This window comes from Panthera onca, chromosome B4 (assembly GCF_046562875.1).
Source record: "Panthera onca isolate mPanOnc1 chromosome B4, mPanOnc1 haplotype 2, whole genome shotgun sequence".
NCBI classification, from domain to species: domain Eukaryota; kingdom Metazoa; phylum Chordata; class Mammalia; order Carnivora; family Felidae; genus Panthera; species Panthera onca.
Genome location: NC_138345.1, coordinates 67,719,264 through 67,735,714, shown reverse-complemented (window position 1 = coordinate 67,735,714; position 16,451 = coordinate 67,719,264). Strand labels below are relative to the sequence as shown.

The following is a 16,451-nucleotide window of genomic DNA, read 5'->3' as shown; positions in this document are numbered from 1 at the left end:
TGAAATTTTAACTCCTACTGGCATACACCTCCCGAATTTGAAACAAAAAATAGTCTAACCATGAGAATCGAAACAATACCAAATAAGGGAACAATAAATAATCATTTCCCCAAAGGACGTTTATTTTTTGGTGTACTGTACCACTATTCCTAATCATTTCACTGCAGTGTTCTTGACACCTAAAAAAATGCTTTGCAGTCAAGCTGTACAGTTAGTTCTTACATTTTCAGCTTTAAACCTGACATCTTGGCCATGCTGCTCTTGTAGAGATTTCTCCTCTTTGCTTCCATGTCACTGTCTGAAGCCTGTAAACATGATCTTGCATTTATAGAATTAAAACTTTCTTTTTACCTAAAATTACAAGTGACATTTTCTGTTCCTGTTTTCCTCATTATAAGATTTAACAAGCCATTTGTTGACATATGGATTTACTGAAAATATGAAATAACTAGCATTACTGACAGAAAATTGAACCTAATGCTAGCCTTATCATTTAGAAATAGGAAAGCTAAAAATTATACATGTACACTTAATTTTTTTTATAAATGAAAATGCAAGGAACAGAATTGCTTCTTAGAAAGTTAATAGAGAATGTACCATGTTCTTCCACAGTTATCCTGAATCACTCCACCTGCTGGTATGATATCATTATAGAAGCAGCTGCACTCAGATAAACTGACGCATTTCATGGTGTTCTCATCCAGATAAGGAGCGCTATCTGGGCACTTAGCATAACATCCTGTATGAAAGATGACCCATGGTTCATTTCTGTTTACAGAAACTTGTCACATTGCATTATATATTTGTAAAGTTACTTAAATGCCTACATGAACTGAAGTAGATAATAGCAGCTCTTAATAAAAACATATAAATTGTACAGGATTCAGATCTTCTTGCAATGGAATATCAACCTAAGAACTGAGAACTTATACATTTTCACTGATTTATTTTTCTAAAATGTTTCCTGAAGTATTTTAAAATAATTTGCAACTTTAATGATGGTATGATGTTGAATGTAATACAACACTTTGATAAATACATATCTTGAAAAGTGAATGCCAATTCTAAATATCTATTTTTTGTAAGGATAGAGGAAGATCCAGGTGTCATAATGAAATGAGCTGAAAAGATCCCAGAGACTGGGATCTAACACAGAGGTGACTCTGGGAAGTTACTGCATCTTCTTATTTTCTTGCCACTTCTTCCTTTCCAAGATATGAAATGCTAAGAAGAAAGTGCTGTTGACGGGTGGGATATAGTTAATTGGACTATATAATACATTGCATTCTGAAACTACATTCTCAACAAACTATATTGTCTAATGAAAGGTATAAAAATTGACAATGGGACCGAAGCACTGCATTCTCCCCACTGCTTGTCTGTCTTATTAAACAGATAATATATGTCTAGAGGAAATGTTTCATTTTTTATGTTTATTTATTTTTGAGAGATAGAGAGACAGAGACAGAGCATGAGCGAGGGAGGGACACAGAGAGAGAGAGAGAGACTCATTATCTGAAGCAGGCTCCGGGCTCTGAGCTGTCACCTGAGAGCCCAGTGCAGGGCTCCAACCCACAAACCGTGAGATCATGACCTGAGCCGAAGTTGGCCACTCAACCGACTCAGCCACCCAAGGGCCCCTAGAGAAAATGTTTCTTATGTAGAAATATTAATGTCATAACAAGTATAAATGCCTATTTGTTAAAGTACAGAATGTGAGGACCGGGGTGGCTCAGTGGGTTAAGCATCTGACTCTTGATTTCAGCTCTGGTCATGATTTCGTGGTTTGCGAGATGGAGCCCTGTGTAAGGCTCTACAGGAACAGTACCAAGCCAGGCTGGGATTCTTTGTCTCTCTCTCTCTCCCCTCACCATCAAAAATAAATAAATAAACATCAAGTAAATGAATGAATGAATATATAAATAAATAGTAAAATGTAAGATTCTGAATTGGCAGAAATAACATTTTCAGTATTCAAATATCAATATAATTTGCACTACTTCATGGATATTACTAAAATTTACCTTACCTTCTAAAAGTGCAGAAAATTTCTGGCCAATAACTTGATCTTTGCAAGTTTTTGCAGTCACTGTACCACAAGGTTCATAGTGCCAACTGCATTCCCCAGGGGCATTGTAATAATCACAGTAGACAGCTGTAATTTAATTGTATCAAATTACTTCCATCTATTATGTAACAATTTTCACCTTTCCCTTTCCAAAGCATTTTTGAATGATATTAACAAATAAACAGACCTAGCGTATGTCATTCTATCTTATCAGGTTCCTTTGGCTTTATCCAAATTGCCAGATAAGCCAAAATAGCTCACAAAAAACGGAGGGGGAGCATATAGGATCAAAACAGCACTTTTCTTTGACACCTCACAAAGTTGGTTTGGGGTAGAAAAGTAAACACTAATTTTCCCATTTTAAGGTATTTTAGGTCATAGTCTAGATTCATAGTTTTACTGTTCAAGACTAAATTGCAAAAATAAATCTCTGGGAAAAGGAGCCTCCTTTAATGTGTAAATAACAGTTCCTGAATGAGGTAACTAAAGATTTCAATATAACACTTTGCATAATAAAGAATAAAATGTGGATTCAATGTCAATATTTCTCATTGTCATATTTTCTCTCGTAATACTTTCCATTAGAAGGGAAAGAGCTGATTTCTACTAAAATTATCACATTCCATATATATCAATATATGTATCAAGACTAGGGCTCTATAAACGTTTTTAAGATAATGTGTAAGGACTTGAACCCAAAGTAGATGAGGTAAATGTTCAAGGATATATGGCTACACCAAGTTAGGTAAACAATTCATTGTTCATCTAAGTATGAATAAGAGATACTTTCCATCAGTATTTAATTTCTCCCGTTATAAGAACTTCAGAAACTCCAACTGAATTTGATGTAGTGTGCCAGGTGCTATACTTTTAAAAAATAGGGATTTTTCCCATTCATGTTCAAAACATATTAACATGTTTTGAAAACTCTCTAGGCACAAGAGTATGTATTTTATAGAAAATATGGAAAGAAGATTGATCACCTAACAAAACAATGCTATCTAATTACCTTTTATAAGAACAACACATGGACCTCACTTACGGCAGAGCTCTGGTTTTCTCCACCTGACACAGACTCCAACCGCACTGCACGCCTCTGCGTACATAGCCACAGCTGTGCAGAATCCCAGGTACTTCCCCTCCATGTCACATGCACAGGCTTCTTCAATGCATGCATCATAGTAGGCATTGGGGTCCACCTAGAGAACACGGCCCATGAGTCTCTGGGAGCAAAGCCTGTGCAGGTCCCTGCTCTCAGAGCCATACTACCTTGCTGTGGCAGTCTCTGAAGGTGCTGTCCCGGATGATCTCACATTTCCGCACAGCCCAGGCCTTACAGTACGGGTTTGAGTCACACGGGAAAGCTTGAGCTACTGTGTCTGAACATTCTTGACTGGTTTTCCAGCTATTTCCAAATTCCAGTGCTCCAGCAGCAACTGATGAATATCGTGTTGTGAAATCATCCTTGAGATCACCATTGTTATTTCCACAAAGACCACATACTTTGCCCTGTAGAGATCCGAAAGGGAAGTTAACAAGTAGGTTGTAGTAGGGATATAGATACATGAAGAGATGAGATCAGAAGGGAAAATTAACAAGTGAGTTGCACTATAGTGGTATACAGAGACAGAAACGCAAAGATGTTATGATCATTTAAAGTATCATAGATCTATTTTATTTATTTTATTTTATTTTATTTTGTATTTTATTTTATTTTTGAAGAGAGGGCACGTGATGGGGGAGGGGCACAGGGAGAGGGAGAGACAGTCTTAAGCAGGCTCCAACTCAGCATAGAGTCCATGCGGGGCTCCATCTCATGACCATGAGATCATGACCTGAGACAAAATCAAGAGTCAGACACTCAAGCCACTGACTCGCCCAGGTGCCCCCCCTTTTTTTTTAAGTAGGCTCCATACCCAACATGTTGTTTAAACTCACAACCCTGAAATCAAGAGTTGACATGCTCTGCTGACCGAGTCAGCCAGGTGCCCCCACCATAAATCCATTTTAAATTCCAAATTTTAGAAGGAAATTAAAATCTGTGGATAAGATCCTGGTACTGTTTAACCCAAGATATCGTATATCACAAAATGATCTAGTATCAAATAAGATAAATGCATTAAGAATTATTAAAAAATAATTATATTCACTAGCTTCAAATCATACGTGAGTAGACTCTTAGGCTCTTAGAATTTTTGTTCTAAGAAATATATTTAATTCTATATATTCACCAGCTACCTTAAAATTGTATTATGCAATAATCTCAAGTAACCAAATATGGTTAAACTAGAACACTTCAGGTTTATTGCATTTAGTTTTCACCAGGTCCTATCATCTTTGATTACATTTCTTATTTCATCATAATGTTGAACAGTTGTGGAAGGCTTATTCTATGAAAGAAACTACCACTCTCTCACTTTCCACTGATGAATTGTCTCTACTTCTCAGAAACAGAAATTATTTTGTTTCCCCGTTAATCACTTATTAGTGATATACATACATTCCAGTGTGGATCCAGTATAACAGAAACTCTTGTATTCTTGTCCCAAATTATGGTTATTCCATTCAAAAATTTCAGAATCAAGTACAGGCCAACAGTATGTACAGAATATGTATTTCCATTGATTTCACATTCCTTACTTTCTGTAGTTTTGGCTGCTGTTACTTTCCCATCATGCAGAACAACATTCTGATCCTATAAATTAAAAGACAGACTTATGATAACATCAGTTTTATCTGGCCACTCATAATCTGAGAGAAAAAATATATAAAGAGAAACAGTACCATACCTGAAAAGCAACTATGATTTTTCTTGAGCATGTAAGCCCATTTTCACAGCATGGGACACTTTCAGTTAAGAGACGGAATGTGCCATTTTCACGACCACAATAATCCTTTAAAAGTAAATTATCATAATACTTTATAAATATCAGGGACGTGGAACTCAATTACAATATTTGCATCAGACAAAGAATTCTTAGACAGTGATACCTTAAACTCAATAAATTACCATATGCTGTGTTATGGAATGTCCAGAAGACAATAATTTAACTGCATATATGGAGAGGTAGCCCTCCCTGGCTGAATCCAACCTAGTTAATTTACTTTCACTCGGTCCTTTTGTAATATTTTATAAAAGTTTAGAATTATGACCTATTACATAAGTATTTAAATTATCTAACATGGCTTATAATCATTGATTTATTTCTAGGCTCTGTACATAACTAGATAAAGTTGTTTATTTCCCCTCACCGATTTTTATGAAATGTGCATAAATATAAAACAATATAAATTTAAAGCATAAAACAATCCAAATTTCAGGAAATTAGATATTTTTAGGAAGCAGCTTAGCAGCATGTAACAAGTGTGAACTCTGGAATCACACAGATCTGGTTTTGAATACGACATTTTCTACTTAGTTCATGTTGCTTAACCTCTCTAAGCCTCAATTTCTTCATCTGCATCATAGGAATAATAATATCAGTCTTTGAGTATTGCAGTGATTAAATGTAATCAATTTGCTTTGGCAAAGAAGCACTCATAAAGTGGTAACTGTCGTTGCTGATACCACTGTTGTTAAATATCTAGCATTCATTGAGCACTTAGTATGTGCTCCAATATTTGCCCAAATTCGGTTTCAAGGGAGCTGTTTCCATCCCCATTTTATAGATAAGGAAACGGAGACACAGAGGGCTTAAGGAATGTGCCCAAAGTCACACATCAGTGAAAGGGTAGAGCCAAGATTGAAATCTAGACCTACCGCCTCCCAAGTCAGCATGATACTGTTATATTGCACTGTCTTTGAGAAAGACTTAAGGGGCCATTTGTTTAAATTTCACATTTTGAGTATAAAATTCTCCAGAGAGCATCTGAAGATAAATAATAATTATTAAGTATAGAAGAATTGTGATAAAACACACTAGTAATTACCTCAAGAAATGAATACTGGCAGAGACCATCAAAGCTGTAACTTTTTCCATCAAAAGTTCTAACATGACCTTCCCCATAGATATGGCAGGTGGTTTGACATTCATTGTGTGTACAGCTCCAAGACCCTTTTATGCAAGTACTAAAAGAAAAAAAATGATAGAGTGAGGTAATTATATTATGCCAAGATTCACATTCTCACACTGTTTTTGTAAAGAAGCACAAAACCTTGTTTTGTATTGACTTAAATTTGGCAGTTGTCTTCATTATATCATGTTAACCATAGAAAATGTCAAATAAAGGTTCTATTTCATAAAATATAGCCTAGAGAATATAGTCAATAATATTGTAATAACTTTGTATGGCAACAGATGGTAACAACACTTATTGTGGTGAGTGCTGCATAGTGTATACAATTGTTGAATCACTAGGCTGTACACCTAAAACTAATAAAATATTGTATGTCAACAATACTTCAATAAAAAATAAAATAATAGTTTCTATTTAAAAAATAGCATTTTAACTCTATTTGACCATTATTCTTCAAATACCTCAAAGTATGACTTCTTTCCTATAAAATAAGAGCAGACTATACTTTCTAATATCCAAAACATATGAAATAGTCTTTTATTTTTTAAGGTTTTAATTTAAAGTTGATTTATTTTGAGAGAGACGGAGAAAGAGGCAAAGAGAGAGGGACAAAGAGAGAATTCCAAGCAGACTCTACACTGTCAGCACAGAACCCAAGCAGAACTCAAACCCACAAAATGCAAGATCATGACCTGAGCCAAAACCAAGAGTTGTCGCTTAACCAACTGAGCCACCCAGGTACCCCTATAATAATTCTTTATTATGCACCATTTGTTGCAGCCAACCGAGGTAACACTTCCCTGGTCATACTCCTGTCCACCAAAAGAACATGGGCAGTCTTCAGGAAAGATACAGTTTCCTTTAGAATTTCGAACCATGCCAATTGGACAGTAGCACCCACGTTTGCAAGGCAAGTTCTCCTATGGGAACAAATATAAAATATACATCATCAGGTGCTGCTGTAACATGTCACATTATCAGCATCCATTTACCATGCATAAATACATACCAAGTATCCATTTAGAGCCAACATTTGACAAGTCAAAATAACACACAATAAATATGACCTTCGAATTCTTTTTCACTGATGTTTTGGTTGGCTTCTATCCTGACACAATGAAAAGTTTCAAAAAGTTTAACTGCAAAGCCATGTTCCTTACATCAAAACTAGGTATGTTCCGAGTGCTACAGGTACTGTCAACTCTTCTCTGTGCCTTCGGGTCCCTGCAGTCAACAAATTCAGTCCCTCCAGAACAATTCTCTGCAGGATGAAGGAAGTTGTTAATCAAGGGCCTCTTGATGTGCTTGGTTGAACCCAAGTAGATATTGTAAACTTAAGTTATGATTTCAACACTTACGTAGGGTTAAATCAATGGGAGTCTGGCAAAGAAGAATTCCATCCCGACAGACACTGGAAACAGAAGAAAATTACATTTAAACATCAAACTTCAATGACAACTTCTTAATACACTGTTAGAGAAACTTTTACCCCTCATTCACAAGTTTTATCCAAGTAGATGGATGAGGCACACTGCCCAGAAATAACACGCACCCAGTTATAACATGCAGCCTTGTGCATATTATAGGAATATACAAGCAAGGTTCTATGGATATCAGAGAATACATGAAAAGGATGGCTGTATCTTGATGGATGAATTAGATCCAACAGATAACTGCTCATAAGATACAAAGCTGTGATGCAGGAAACAACAAGGTATGTTCCAATGACTTGTTTGGATAGAAAGCAGTAAGCAGAATAGGGAGAAGTGGTAAAAGCAAGGCAGGGCCAGATTTTGGATGGTCTTAAATGACGTGCAAGCTTACATCTATTCTTCAGGCAACTGTCACCATTAAAGCTCCTGAGCAAGTAAGTGGGACAATCAGAATAATGCTTCGCGTTAGTCATTATAGAGGTAGTGCAAGAAATATGAGACACAGAGACAGGGCAAAGAGCAGCCAACTTAACCATCATGGTAGTGATGGGGATCTGAAATAGGGTAATGATAAAGGGAACCATAATTTGGAGGCGGTAGCCCAGGTTTCACTAAAAAGGTAATCTACCTACTGATTCCTCAACATCTACAGAGAAAGTATCATGATCAAACCCCAACCAATGTCTTGTGTGCTGTAATAGAAAGAGTTTTTTACCTATGCTTTCCTTTTAAATGGCCAAGAAAAATCATCCATTTCTAAATGATAGTTTCATGGAACCAAAGAAAAGAGAGAAGGTGTATCCAAAATTTCTTGGAATGTCTACTTCATTTTTACAGTTACATTGTTAAGAATTGCTACCTCTGCCTATGGAATTAAAGATAAAGATAAATTACTTTGCCCAAAAGTGCAGAATCACAATCTCCTTAGCCATTACAAAAAGTCACAATTCTTCAACTTCTCCTACTGCCCAGGAACTTAGTTCAAATTCTTGAGTACAGCCTGACCACAGTCTACTTTTCCAGCCCAATCCTTTCCAGCCCAACGAGAACCTACATGCACAATACTTTTCAAGCATTTCCTATGTTAGTGTATTCTGTTTACGCTATTGGAAATCTCTCTTCCTACCCCAATTTTGTCTGGAAAAAGTTTCAAATCCTAGTAAAATTCAAGTGCTAGTCTCCTCTGAAAAGTTCTTCTTATCTGCTCAGGCACTAACTGGTTCTTTCTGCTACCATATTATAGTATACAAACCTTGCAAAAGCGAGCACCCTGCTCATTCTGTGAGACAAAGGCAATGTTCCTTCATCTTTGTAATTCTAGCCCTCAGCACAAGGCCTGGAACATGGCAAATATCTATTTAATAAGTGTTTGTTGAATGGTGAATGCTGAGAGACAACTAGAAAGCATCGTTTGAATATAAAATCATTTTTGTATCCTCTGTATGTAGGGCATGCTAGAATGTTTTTATATTGGTATTTGAAATCAAACAAAAGTAGAATAAATCAGTTAGAGCCATTATGATGCAGTGAGCACATCAGGTTAAAGGGAGCAATAACTAACTTTAATAAGAAATACAAATTTAAAAATGTGGTAGGTCTAAAGAAGACTTTAGGAGACGTCTATTTCTCTGGAAAGGACAGTCCCCTGATTTCAAAGTCATAACAAGTATATATGCAATTTCCATACCATTTATTGTCATCAATATGGATGAGTTTGCCTGGTTGTATGACCTCGTCATTTAGGTAGCAGTCACACTGAGATTTTGGAACACAATTCTCTTCATTATTATGGTACATTCCATCAGGGCAAGTGCATCCATCAACTGGAACATCTTCTACATCACAGCTCCTATCTCTCTCTGACAATGATCGACAAGAACTATTGCAGGCTTTTACATTGTACTTGAAAACCAGGCCACTTGGGCAAGAGTGATCTGTTGGTATAGGAATAAAAAATATTAAATATGTATTCATCCAGGAAAAGTAGCAATTCTATTTCATCTTGATGTTTATAGATATTATAGTGAATTATTCACAATTGAGGTTATGAATAGTCAAGAAAAAGTTACTTGCTGTTCACTGGTATTTTTCATTCTTTTTTTTTATTTGCAGTCAATATTGAGTCCCTACTATATGTTTACATATTCTGCTGGGGATAAAGCCCATAAACAAGATAGGAGATACACTGCTATCATGTGACTTATATTTCTGGGGAAAGGACAATTGTGGCACGTGCTATAAAGAAGCAAGATGGGAAGCTCTAAGTATGTACAACTGGGAGCTTGCAGTCCATGTAGAGCAGGAAAGCTTCCTAGAGAAAGGTAATTCTATGCCTGGGGAACAGCCTACGTCAGAAGACAGGGAAATTCTTTCAAAGAGCAAGAAGAGTAGAAGGTATAAGCCCAGACACAAAATCAGTGATTAGAACTTGCAGGGCCCTCTTAGTTTGCTCTTTAGCCTTAGAGCAATGAGAAGCCATTGACTCATTTTAGACTGAAATATCAAATGATCAGGTTAGGGTTTTTTTTATTTTTTTTAACATTTATTTATTTTTTAAGAGACAGAGAGAGACAGAGCATGAGCAGGGGAGGTGGAGAGAGAGGGAGACACAGAATCTGAAGCAGGCTCCCGGCTCTGAGCTGTCAGCACACAGCCCAACGCGGGCTCAAACTCATGAACCGTGAGATCATGACCTGAGCCGAAGTTGGTCGCTTAACTGACTGAGTCACCCAGGCGCCCCGATCAGGTTAGTTTTAGTTGGTTTTACTTTAAAGATTATCCTGACTTCTTTGTAGAAAAAGTGGATATTAAAGGAAGCAATTGATATAACCCAGGAGAAAAAAAAAAGAGGTTTTTTTTTTTTTGAAGTAGGTTGGTGGCCATAGAGATGGAGAGATGCGAATGTATTTGAGAGAAATTTCGGAAGTGAACTTGACAGACCTTTGATGGGAAATGAGCTATGAGGTATTGTGATCTACAAGACATGTATTTCTATAAAGTTTTCTTTTTTTGGGTAAGCCAAATATTTTTCTGAAGTCATATTCAAATACTACAATAAATATGTTAAAAAAAATGCAAGATTCAATAAATATGATAGTTGAACTCCTAATTTAGTTATTTTTATTTTCTTAAAAATGTCACTAATATTTAACACTTCAAAATGTAGTAGGAGTTGAAATATTAAATTTCAGCATATAATAACTGAACAGAAACCCATGTTAATATATAAATACGTATATATTCTGTTCTTATTTAAATCATGATCAAAGAATCAAGAAGTAAAACTGCATGGATAACTCAAACATATTTAAAAAAAACAGGAAATCATCTTTGAAAGAACCAAGTACAAGTTTGTAAATATGTTTCTAAACTACACACACACACACACACACACACACACACACACACACTATAGTAAAAGTGAGAAGGGAGTCATCTAAAGCCCCTGTCCTGCTTACCACATAGTCCAGTTCTCCATTCCACTATGTATGTTTCTTTCTCAGCACACGCTTTTACATAGTTGCCTAAAATCGTGCACAAACAATCTTCACTGTTGTCACAAGTGCAAGTGTATTTTTTGCATTCCTTTAAGGTAAGAAATAAATGCATATTACTTTATGAAAATGTTCACAAGAACAGGTAAACTGGGTATCTTAATTCAGTTTATAACCACTCCTCTTCCTTGAAAATAATCTGTCTTGAACTTTGGGAAATACTTCCTTTTGAAATACGCAAAGTAGTAAATCAATTATTAACTAAGTTTTCCACAAACTTAGAAAACTCAGAAAGAGGAACTTATTTATTCAAGATTTTTCTCATTCCAGGGGTGCCTGGGTGGCTCAGTAGGTTAAGTGTCCAACTTCAGCTCAGTTCATGAGCTCATTGTTCGTGGGTTCGAGCCCCACATCGTTCTCTGTGCTGACAACTCAGGGCCTGTTTCCCTATCTCTCTGCATTCCCCAGCTCACGCTCTGTCTCTCTCTCTCTCTCTCAAAAAAATAAATAAATATTAAAAAAAAAGATTTTTCTCATTCCAACTTATTTGCCAGTAATGTTTTTTTTAATTAGTATATCTAACAACTGAATAATGTTAAGTTTAAAGCTATGTCTTAATGTACTGACAGTGCCTGTTATTTGAAAAATTTTAATGTCTACAGGCTTCTATTGATATTATCAGAATAGTTTGCAAAAAGAGCTGTTAATCTTAGACCCTCACATACCTCATGATATAGTTTAGGATTCACAATTGGATGGCAGGAAGCAAAAGGCCCACTTGAATCAAGAAGAATTCCACAGTGCTTTTCAGCATATCTTTCTGGAAGAAATTTAATGCACTCAAAATTAGTATCAGTAATGTCATAATTTTTAATTGAAAATGTGTGATTGTGTGTTTAAAGTGTTTTTGCGGGGCACCTGGGTGGCTCAGTTGGTTAAGAGCTTAACTCTTGATTCTGCTTCAGGTCATGATCTCAGGATCATGAGATAGAGCCCCATATCAGGCTCTGAGCAGAGCATGGAGCCTGCTTGGGATTCTCTCTCTCCCTTGCTCTCTGCCCCTCGCTGCACCCCCAACCCCCGGCCACCACAAAATAAATAAACTTTAAAAAGTTAAACAGTAAAATGTTTTTGCTAGAACATATCTAACTTATTATCAATATATACAAAAATAGCATGATATAACCAGAAACACCTTAAACTAAGAGGCAAAATCTTTCTTTTTTTAAATTGAAGTACAAACACACAATATTACACTAGTTTTAGGTGTACAACATAGGGATTGGACAACTCTATACATTATGCTGCATTCACAAGTGTAGTTACCATCTGTCACCATACAATGCTATTTCAATACCAATACCACTGAATATATTCCCTATGCTGTTCCTTTCAACCCAATGACTTACTTATTCCATAACTGGAATAAGTGGAAAAATCTTTATTAGCTTCATATATTTGTACTAAATCAGTTAACCTGTTTGCAAAATGCAATTTCTACCAAAAAAAAAAAAAATGGGACTAAGGGAACCAGATTATTTATTCAGGTACATAGCAAGTGGGTAAATGAAATCATCACAACACCAGCACCACCTCGCCCCATTGCCACAATAATCATGTCAGTTTTAGGACAAGCAGTATCAACAATTCAAACACACATTTTATTTTTTACGGGCTGAATTGATATTTGGTTGCTTCGTAAATCACTTCTTGTATTAAATTAACAGAAAATGAAGTTCACAAAAATAACATCTGAGTAACAAATGCTTTGCTCAATGATTTGCAAATACTTAAAGATGATGTCAGTGACTAGAAGAAGGATTGCTAATTTTTTTAACCATCTTTCAATTGGCTTTTAAAAGTTACTGTCACCAGGATGCAATAAAGAAGCTGACTGAATCTATTAAGAGGACATTGAGGCCAATTGTTTCTAGGTGTGCCTGGGTGGCTCAGTCAGTTAAGCATCTGACTTTGATCTCATGATTTGTGAGTTTGAGTCTGGAGACTGCTTTGGATTCTGTGTCCCTCTCTCTCTCTCTGCTCCTCCCCTGCTTGTGCTCTCGCTCTCTCTCAAAAATAAATAAATAAACATTTAAAAAATAAATAAAAATAAAAGGACATTGAGGCCAATTATTCCTAAAATTTTGACAAACTTGTAACCAGGTATTACCATTTTTTATGTTAATATTACTAACAGCTTATTACAGCAGTTTCATTTTCTGTATTTTATTTTAAGTTAAATACAAAAGATTGAAAATAGAAATAGTTAATTTATATAGCTCTCAAAAGTGTTAATATAGTCTCCTTAACAAAAATTGGCTTGGGTTCTTATGAGATATACATTTGTTTTCATTTATTCTCATTTTAATTATTTTCATTGCAACACCTGCAAAACAAAATAACATGAAAATTGAACCTTCAAATGCATATTACCATGTGGATGTTAATGCGTCTATCAACCCCTTTCATTAGTCAAAACAAGTAGATGAAACTTTCAAAAGAAATTGCTTTGTAATTTTTAAATATTGTCAAAAGCTGATCAGACATTTGCTTCAAATATGGAGATTAATTTAGAGACAACTGATTAACATATAAACAATATATTTTAACTTACTTTCCGTTGAATTCCATTATTTACGAAAGAAGTAACATAAAGTATTTGTTAAAATCAACAACACTAAGTATGGGAAAACTCAGAGCAAGTCTTTGATTCAAAATACTTGAATTATCAGAAACAGACCGATAAATACAGAGGACAAACTGATGTTTGCCCGAGGGGAAGGAGATTGGGGGATGGGCAAAATGGGTGAAGGGGAATGGGAGATACAGACTTGTAGTTATGGAATGCATAAGTCCCAGGGATAAAAGGTGCAGTATAGGGGATGTAATCCATTGTGTTGTAATGACATGGTATGGTGACAGACAGTAGCTACACTTGTGGTAAGATGACATATTGTATAGACTCGTAGAATCACAATGCTGTGCACCTGAAATCAACGTAACATTGGGTGTCACCTGTACTTCAATAAAAATATTTTAATTAAATAAATAAAAATAAAATACTTGGGTGACAGATTCATCTTTAACCCTTATTAAGTACACTCTATCTGGAGTCCATTATCAACATCAACCTTAATGGAGATAACAACTACGTCCGTGCTCTTCATGAGTGTTTGTGGGAATAAATGGAACCAATATTTATGGAAATCTTCGGTAAGCTAAAACATGAGCTGAATCCTACAAGTGTAAAGTTCTCCTCGTAAGATCTGTATTTGGGGGTTGGTATAATCAACAGACATGATAGCAGTAGTTAGGAGATGTGGATCTAGCTACAGCTCTATTGTTAAGTAGCTGAGCAATTTGGGGGAGTCTCATTATTTCAACCAATGATCATTTCCATGCCTAAAATAAAGGGTAAGAATAATAAATGAAATGATCTGTAAAATTTCCTCTAACCCTACTATTCTATAGCTATGGAGAAAACTGTCAAAGAAGGAAAAGAATGGGTATAGAAAAAGACAAATATGTTGATCCCTCTCCCCAATGAAAGATGTGTTTTCTAGTTGCGCTCTCAGCCAGCCAGACTGTTTCTCCGCTGTTCCCTGTAAAACAGGTACAGTAAAACAAGCACTAGCTAAAAGCAGGATTATCTGAGAGTCTCATATTATTAACAGAATAAGTATACAATTCCTAGTACCAAATATTTAATCACAGAGTTTAATGTTCAATTACCAATACCTTTTTCTATACTGATGCACGAAGTGGGGTTTCCTTTAGGACAGGGCATCATTTCCCAAGAATCAGCAAATGCCTGAGACGTTTTCTCCAATATATTCTGACTTGATATGAAATCATCCTCTGCTCTGTTGTTGTAGGAACCACAGAGTCCTGTATAGAGCACAGAACAAATTTTAACATTTCCTCACCTACTCACCTTTTTGGATTCATAGTCTCACCTCATATTCAGTTCTTCACTCAAATCAAAACACATAGAAGCTACCTGAGCGTGTATGTCTTGGTTAGTCTTTACACATACAAGCAAAATTCATGACACTTCAGGTTAATATCCCATTTTATTCAAATACCAGGAGCACTGAGACACTATTTTCCATAAATATTGTGTGTTTCCTGTTTGTCACTATAGCTTACTTAACCTCCTCTGACAAGGTGGGGGGAAACATGCTTACAAATAGGATGTTTGGGACTGCACATTTTCAGTTGTAGTGTGGAGAGCTGAATCATGTTAAGGGCCATATGCATTTGATCTGGATCCAGGGATTACATTTTTTTCCCTATGTATAAATAAGTCACCTTTTCAAGTAAAGACATGATGCAAAAGCTTAGACTTTTGAAATTAGTAGCTGTGGGATTTGCCACTGTTTTGTTTTATCTGACATCCATGACACTATGTGGGAGCTGATTTCTATGACAGAAAACAGCAGTGAAAGATAAGAACATGTGATCTATCAGCAGGAAGACAAATTGTAATGTAGTTTGTGTTTGAAACTTGATATTCAAAATATGTCTAAGTATAATATTTTCATCTTCTACAGGCAAAAGCTCTGATAATCTACATTAGCAAAGTGATATATATCCTATCTTATCAAACCTGACTTTAAAACGCCTTAATTTAAAAACCTTAAATTTGTGGAAAACCATTTAGGAATAGATTTTGTAATAAATAAAACCATCTTTACTGTAAGTTGAAACTGTTTGACTGCAATATTGAAAGGAATATTAAGTAAAAATGCTTTATGGCATAATGTCAGTAATTGAGAAACAATTGAAAATTAAAATAAGTGATAGTAACATTAGAACCTTGGAAATAAAAACATATCCAGGGGACTTACCTACAGTGTCTGTGAATTGGTTGGGTGGCATGGAAACATATAATTGCATCACAGGAACAATCTGTATCTGCATCTTTACATGAAAGTTTGTTTCTACTTGAAGGTATGAGGAAGATGCTTTGAAGATCTGCATTTGGTCTGTTAAAATAGTTATTAACATTAAGAGTAATAATTTAAATAGTGAACAATTTTTAATTCATTAAAATGGTTTTATATTTTCATATGTGTTAAAAAACACACATTTGATATCCTTAAAAATTGAATAAGTGAATGCATCTTACATTTAAGTGGATTTATTAAACTTACCTGAATAATAATAACCTTGATTTCTAATCTTATCATTTGTGACTGTTCCATCTCTATTGAATATATATTTGTCAACTGAAATAGACTGATATTTAAAACAATTGTTAGTTCATGTTATTTTGTAATACTAATTCATTTTAATGCAATATATGCACCTTCATTTTTATGCCATAAAGTGTTTAATTTTACTAGATTAATTTTATTTTATTATTTTAATAATAAATAAAATACAAATAAAATAATATTATATTTTTATTATATATAATTACTATGATGATGATAA

At 35.2% G+C, this 16,451-nt stretch overlaps 1 protein-coding gene across 1 annotated transcript in view; it reads right to left on the bottom strand.

Moving 5' to 3' along the window:
• The window catches only part of MUC19 (mucin 19, oligomeric), a 111,767-nt gene that overhangs the window by 74,442 nt on the left and 20,874 nt on the right, over window positions 1-16,451 (bottom strand). The window contains exons 21-36 of the mRNA XM_081796295.1: window positions 16,169-16,253; window positions 15,863-16,000; window positions 14,751-14,900; window positions 11,738-11,832; window positions 10,977-11,103; window positions 9,206-9,452; window positions 7,444-7,496; window positions 7,246-7,346; window positions 6,854-7,005; window positions 5,999-6,137; window positions 4,858-4,962; window positions 4,569-4,763; window positions 3,338-3,577; window positions 3,111-3,267; window positions 2,030-2,155; window positions 598-739 (exon numbers count right to left, since the gene is read on the bottom strand). Coding sequence (XP_081652421.1) covers window positions 598-739; window positions 2,030-2,155; window positions 3,111-3,267; window positions 3,338-3,577; window positions 4,569-4,763; window positions 4,858-4,962; window positions 5,999-6,137; window positions 6,854-7,005; window positions 7,246-7,346; window positions 7,444-7,496; window positions 9,206-9,452; window positions 10,977-11,103; window positions 11,738-11,832; window positions 14,751-14,900; window positions 15,863-16,000; window positions 16,169-16,253 — 2,252 coding nt within the window. The remainder of the gene's footprint in view (window positions 1-597; window positions 740-2,029; window positions 2,156-3,110; window positions 3,268-3,337; window positions 3,578-4,568; window positions 4,764-4,857; window positions 4,963-5,998; window positions 6,138-6,853; window positions 7,006-7,245; window positions 7,347-7,443; window positions 7,497-9,205; window positions 9,453-10,976; window positions 11,104-11,737; window positions 11,833-14,750; window positions 14,901-15,862; window positions 16,001-16,168; window positions 16,254-16,451) is intronic.